At 49.4% G+C, this 6,328-nt stretch overlaps 1 protein-coding gene across 1 annotated transcript; it reads right to left on the minus strand.

Annotated features, from left to right (window-relative positions):
• Positions 1–2,674: 2,674 nt before the first annotated feature.
• On the minus strand, positions 2,675–4,952 carry LOC120230907 (GTPase IMAP family member 5-like). Its single transcript, XM_039230695.1, is given in 3 exon segments — positions 2,675–3,016; positions 4,042–4,097; positions 4,100–4,952. Coding segments are annotated over 3 exon segments (1,251 nt in total).
• Between the last annotated feature and the right edge of the window lie 1,376 nt (positions 4,953–6,328).

Consider the following 6,328-nt stretch of genomic DNA (forward strand, 5'->3'; position numbering starts at 1 on the left):
GCCCTATTTTGCGCAGTGATGCTGTTGAGAAGACACATGTTATATTAAAAGCTGGTAGCAGAATTCTTTATTTTATCCAGAAACATGCTCTGATTTCACTGGAGTTGGTCATAAAAGACGCCCATTGCCATCCCCACAACTTCGAGAGAGGATGATGAGGTTGTTGAGGGGACTTGGTGGGGGGGGAGGACTTTCCAAGGCAAGAAGAGGTTCAGGAGAGAATGCAAAGAAGGGGCCTGGCATGATGGAGAAGGAGAGAAAGGAGTACCACAGCAGGGTAGGGGCTGAGCCTTAGGAAAAGCAGTCACTGAGAAATTCCAGTGGCAGAGGAATGAAGGAACTGTAATTTCCTAAAGCAGGGGTTGGCAGAGCCAGATAGTGAATATTTTAGGCTTAAAAATTGGGGCACGTGGGTGGCTCAATCGGTTAAGTGTCCAACTTCGGCTCAGGTCATGATCTCACAGTTTGTGAGTTCGTTCGAGCCCCACATCGGGCTCTGTGCTGACAGCTAGCTTGGAGCCTGGAGCCTGTTTCAGATTCTGTATCTCCTTCTCTCTCTGACCCTCCCCTGCTCACGCTGTCTCTCTCTCTCTCTCTCTCTCTCTCTCCTTCTCAATAAATAAACATTAAAAAAAATTATTTATGGTCTATAGTCTACCCAGCTCTGCCCTGACCACCACAGGTAATGCAAGGCCACATTCCATAAAACTTGATGAACAGTGACATTTGAATGTCAGGTAACTCTCATATGTGGCCATGAAACATTATTCTTCCTTTGATTTCTGCTACCATTTTAAAATGTGAAGTCCTTTCTTCCCTCGCAGGCAATATGAAACACACAGCAGGCCAGAGAGGGTCCATCTCAAGGTATATTTCCCGTTCCTGGTCGAGCTGTGTTATAATGCGACATCTTAACCTCAAACTGTACAGTCCAGTTCAATCACGTGTGCTCTCTCTGCGACTTTGGGAAAAGGGTCTTGTCCGACTGTTCGATGGTAGTAAAGAGAAGAGGGCAGACATTGGGATGGAATCTGAGCAGAGGTCATGAACTCAGTGGAAACAGGAAGCCAGATGAGGGTGTGTCTAGTGGCCCCTCCCCTGCCTTCTCGTTGGTAGCTGCCCCTCCTTCTGTGCTCCTTTGTCCCTGTGAGGGAGATCCCCAATCATCCCAGCCAGCCTGTACCTGGATGTGGGGTGAGTCTCAAGAACTCCATGTGACTCCCGAGAGTCATTCTCCAAACCTCTATTCGTCATAAAGACGCCATGTTGAACCTTACAGCCATAAGTGTAACTGACTCCAGACCTGTTCCAAGGGTGTTATGTTCAAGCTCCTCAAACCCTAGACATGCTAAGGAGCTCTGAGTTTTTAGGCCAAGGACTGCCTCCTGTAGGAAGTATTCCCAATTTGGCCAACCTTACTCCGTCTCTCCTTCCTTGTGTTATTCTGGCCCAACTCCACACGCATTTACTACATGAGTACCGAGTGCCGCGTTCTAGGCTGGGCACCAGGAATAGAACACAAAACGGTACACAGCCCCTGCTCCGCACACGTGACCGCATGCTGGAGGGATGAAGGGCACATGGAAATGGGCATAAGAGCAATTTGTTTGGAGGTAAGGTGTTCGCCAAAAGGAGAGCACGCAGGCTCCCTAGACAGGGCGCTGCTTGTGCTGTCTAGTAACATGCTGGTCTCTCCAAACAGCCACTTCCGGCTGGGGGAGGCCACGGTCAAGGACGAAGAGGTGAATCAGCATGCAGGAGGAAGGGGTCAGGAGAGACAGGGCTGAGGGGGGTCCTGGGCACCACCCTCAGGGTTCCATGTCTGTCTCCTACAGAAAGGACCTCACTGGAGGCTTTTAAGGAGCTTAGTATATTTTAGGAAGTTCCGTAGCAGCAACGCCAAGGTTGGATTATATAAATGTAAACCTGGGGGCAGGGACAACACTTAGAAGAGAAGCTTTCCATCTCAGCTGTCAGGGCCTGAGCTATAACAACAACAACAAAAAAGTGGATGGAAAGGAGAAGATGTCCATGCGGAGCACTGAGGAGGGGCGGAATCAACACTAGGTGGTCCCAGGCAACAACACAGCCTCTCTCTGCTTCCCAAAAGCAGGACATTCCTAGGAAACCTTTTGAAAGCCAACATGGCCTAAGGCAAAGAAACAACTACCATTAATTTATATGAAAATTTTTTGAACATTCCCAGACCCCCCAAAATAACCATTCTTAACCTCCAGACACATCTTGCTAACAGGTGCACAAATCGGTTGAGATAAAGCCCGGAGCTCCAGAGGCTGGATGCTGAGATGCTATGTGGGGAAGGTACTGACAGGGCTGCCCTCACTGCCCCTCCAAAGGTTCATTGCAAAACCAACGCTGAACTCTATTTTCACATTTTGCCATTTGTCATGAAAATGAAAATCCTCTCCGGATTTCTTTCACTAAGCGAAACAGGTACTAATGGAAGTCTTTTATAAAAGCAAAGTGGTGAACCATGAACTTTCAAAAGCAGGAGATTCCTGTATCTATCAGGGAGGTAACCAGGTTTCTATCTCGGGCCACCCTGGGACATGTCGATCCCTCCACTGCCCTGAGCCTTCAGAGGGAGAGTGGCTTGAGCAGAGCAAGGTGAAGGCTTTGGATCTGAATATGCCAACCTTGAAGCCATCAGACATCAGTCCATATCCAGGAGATACCGGGTGATCTTGCCTCCCTCCTCCAGGCATCTGGATGAGTCATAAACTTGACCCAAGAAAGCACTGGGGTGCAGGACCTCAGGAGGAGAGCCTCCCTGCAGGCGTGCGGCTGGTTCGTCCCCAGGCTCACACAAGGGGTCTGTGTCATTGCCATTGCCATCCCACCTCTCCATGGGGAATAGAGCTGGAGGGCTGATACCCAAAGGTATTTTACAGCAACGATGAAGAAAGGGTTTCGTTAAACGTTTACTCACGTGGGAATGTTTGCCAAAGAAATTCCTTGGAAAGTGTTGTAAGGTAGGCTCTGTTTCTCCTGAAAACTGTAAAGGAAACACAGAAGACTTGCCTCACAGGGCTCGTATTCCCCCTACCCTCTCCCATTTCTTCAAAATCATCCAACTAAATGGAGTTTTCGCTTTACTCGGGATTCACTGAATATCTACTATGGAGCAGGCATCTTAGTATTAGAGGGAGGCCTTTCCCAATTCTAGGAACAAAACCAGCTCATTGGTTCTCAGTGTCCCTTCCTCGGAAGAAGCATGGGAACAGGAAAGTTCTAGTAGATTTGAAGATTTTTAAAAAGGAATATGGAGAATTCTTCATTAGTTCAAATATTTCCAAATACAGTTCCAAAAGAACTGAAGCAATCAGGAAATTTGTTGGTTGACGTTTCTGAAATCCAGAGACAGGGTGGGCTTCAGGACTGGCTGATTCAGGGCTCAGGCTCGTTCCCTCTGTCTGCTGGAAGTGTTGCCTTCAAGCTCAGGCTGGCTGCAGAAGGCTGCTGGGTTTCCAAGCATCACACTCACACCCAACAATGCCCAGGAGAAAAACAGCGATGGTCTCTTCCTGCAGGTGTCTCCTGGGAAAGGAGAGACCTTCTGGTTTCATCTCTGCAGGTTTTTACTCACTTCTCATTGGCCTGAATTGCATCTCAGGCCCATTCCTGAACTAGTCACTGGACAAGAGAATGGGGTTGTATATAGACAAGCCAGGCATCCCCAGAGCTCCATTTGGGAGAGCTGGGGGCCTGAGCCAAACCCAAAGTTTGTAAGGATAAGAGAGAATGGGAGCTACACAGACAACAAGCTGTGTCCTCCGCAGATGATGAGGATTTCAGACCTGGTGACACACAGGACATGCTGTGGCATACAGAGGACAGGATTTTTTTTTTTTTCATAAACTTTCTACCCAGTGTGGAGCCTAAACTCATGATCCCAAGACCAAGAGTCACACAGTCCACAGACTGAGCCAGCCAGGCGCCCCAGATGACACAGAATTAAAGATGAGGCAGGATAATAAGTAAAATAAGAATAAAAGGTAAGTTGCACCCTCTGAGACACACATGGAACTCCTGGGAGGTGACCCAGCCTTTGACTCTGAGGAGCGCCCTGGTGGCTCATTAGTCCTGCTCTCCTTCAGGGCTCGCTGTTGCTTTTCCACCTGCTCCCGCACCCTGGCCAGGTAGTGCTCTTCCCCACGGGCACCGCCCCCACCTCGCTGCAGCATCTGGGCTTCAAAGAAGAGGTCATTGGTGTGGAAGGCGCCCTGGGCCTCCCTCTCCAGCCTCTCGACCACGGCCATCAGCTGGGCCCGCTGCTCCCCCTGCTCCTCCCCGGTGGCCCAGTTGTTGAAGGCGCAGTACCTCCTCCCGCACTCCTGGACCAGGCTCCTCAGGCTGAGGTTGTCCGTGTTTGTGATGTACTCATCCAACGACCCGCCCATCAAGTCCTCCTTGTGGGTGAAGAGGACCACCATGTGTTTCATGGCTTCTTCCCCGAAGACCTCCATCACCCTCCTCACCGCCACCGTGTCTTGGGCGGTGAAGCGCCCCAGCTGAGTCACCAGCAACAGCACATGGGGCCCCGGGGCAGAGAGCAGGTAACAATCTCCAATGTCCTTGTACATCTCCTGGGCCTGATCCCCTGCCTCGAAGATGGGAGGCGTGTCAACCACCAGGATGTTCCTTCCATCCCAGGTCATTGTCTCCGCCTGGCACTTTGTGGTCACAGCCTGGCTCCCCAGCTTGGACTCGAACACTGGCTGGCAGAGGATGCTGTTCTCCATGGCCCTCTTCCCACCTCCTGCCTTGCCCACCAGGACGAGCCTCAGTGAGGATAATCCTGGATTTAACCTCTCTTCCCCACCTGTCAGAGCACAAAGATTGCCCGGCAAAGTATCCCCGTTTGGTAAACTCACAAAAGCAATTCTGCCCCGTGTTTCATGGTGCTGGTAGTATGGAGAATGAACAGCCATCCCAGTTTACCCAGAACCGAGAGGTCCCCTGATCAAAGGACATGGGGAGAGTCCCAGACAAACAGGACAAGTTGGTCACACAGGTTGTAAATTGCCTGAGTCCAGCGGCGCGGTGGCATGGAGTGCTTATCAGCAAATAGAGGGAAGACCTGATCTGTTATAATCAGACCAACTGTTAAGCTACCAAATATCCCTGCTCCCATGTTCTTAGGTCAAATAGTCTACTTCAGGGGCATCTCTCCCCGGCCCATTCACCTTCCTTCATTGTCCCCCAGGCACCTTTTTCTTGATCCTTCTCTTTCTTCTTACTCCCCACCACTCAGGCCTCACCCAAGAATGACTTCTCAGCTTCACTTGAGAAACCTGCAGAGCCCTTTGCAAAGCCAAGACCTCGCTGCATGCAAACTGTTAGAGTATTTCCCCTCGTAACAGTTTCAAGGAATTAATGCTAATGAATGAATCTCTAATTGTGTAAGTTTTAAGTCCAGGACAGGTGAATTAGAAAAAAAAACAAACCCTACTTTTTGAAACAAATTTCCTAGTGCCCTTGGGATCATACCATTTAGGGTGTTACCTGCTTCCCCCCCCCCCCACATGCCAAACTAGCCACAGGGATCAACTTGGCAGAAAAAAATAATTTAATAAATAACATGGGAATCGTTCTATCATACAGCTTCCTGGTAATGTCTCGTAACTTATCCAAATGGTATTTTAGAGACAAAAGAGAGAAAAGGTAACAACTTACCACCCCTTACGATCGCTATTCTTTGTCCAGTTCCTATGGAAACTAGTCTCACCTGGTTTGTAAAGTCAGTTTCACTGTATGGCCAATTTGTTGGGTTTTTTTAATATTTATTTTTGGTGGAGTGAAAGCAGGGGAGGGGCAGAGAGAGGGGGACAGAGGATCTGAAGAAGGCTCTTCTCTGACAGGCTAACAGCAGTGAGCCCAAAGTGGGGCTTGAACTCATGAAACTGAGAGATCATGACCCGAGCTGAAGTCGGACACTCAGCCGACTGAGCCACCCAGGCAGCCCTGAATGTCCAATTTGAATAAGAGTTATCCAGATTGAAGAACCACAGTACTGAGTATTCAAGTCAGGCCTTGCTTTTGTGTCCAAGCTAGTGTGGGTCTGCTGGATGGAGACCAGCCCTGAGAACTTTCCATCACCCTGCCATCCATGAAGGGGCCTTTCAAATCAAGTGTGCTGGTTAATCTTAGGTGTCAGCTTGGCTAAGCCAGAGTGCCCAGTGGTTTAATCAAGCACCTATCTAGGTGCTGCTGTGAGAGTGTTCTTTGGATGTCCTTCAGTAAAGATTGCCTGTCAACATGGGTGGGCCTTGTGCAATCAATTGAAGGCCTTAAGAGCAAAAAGCAA

The sequence above is a fragment of the Hyaena hyaena genome, unplaced genomic scaffold (assembly GCF_003009895.1).
Source record: "Hyaena hyaena isolate Hyena2069 unplaced genomic scaffold, ASM300989v1 scaffold_50, whole genome shotgun sequence".
Taxonomy (NCBI): Eukaryota; Metazoa; Chordata; class Mammalia; order Carnivora; family Hyaenidae; genus Hyaena; species Hyaena hyaena.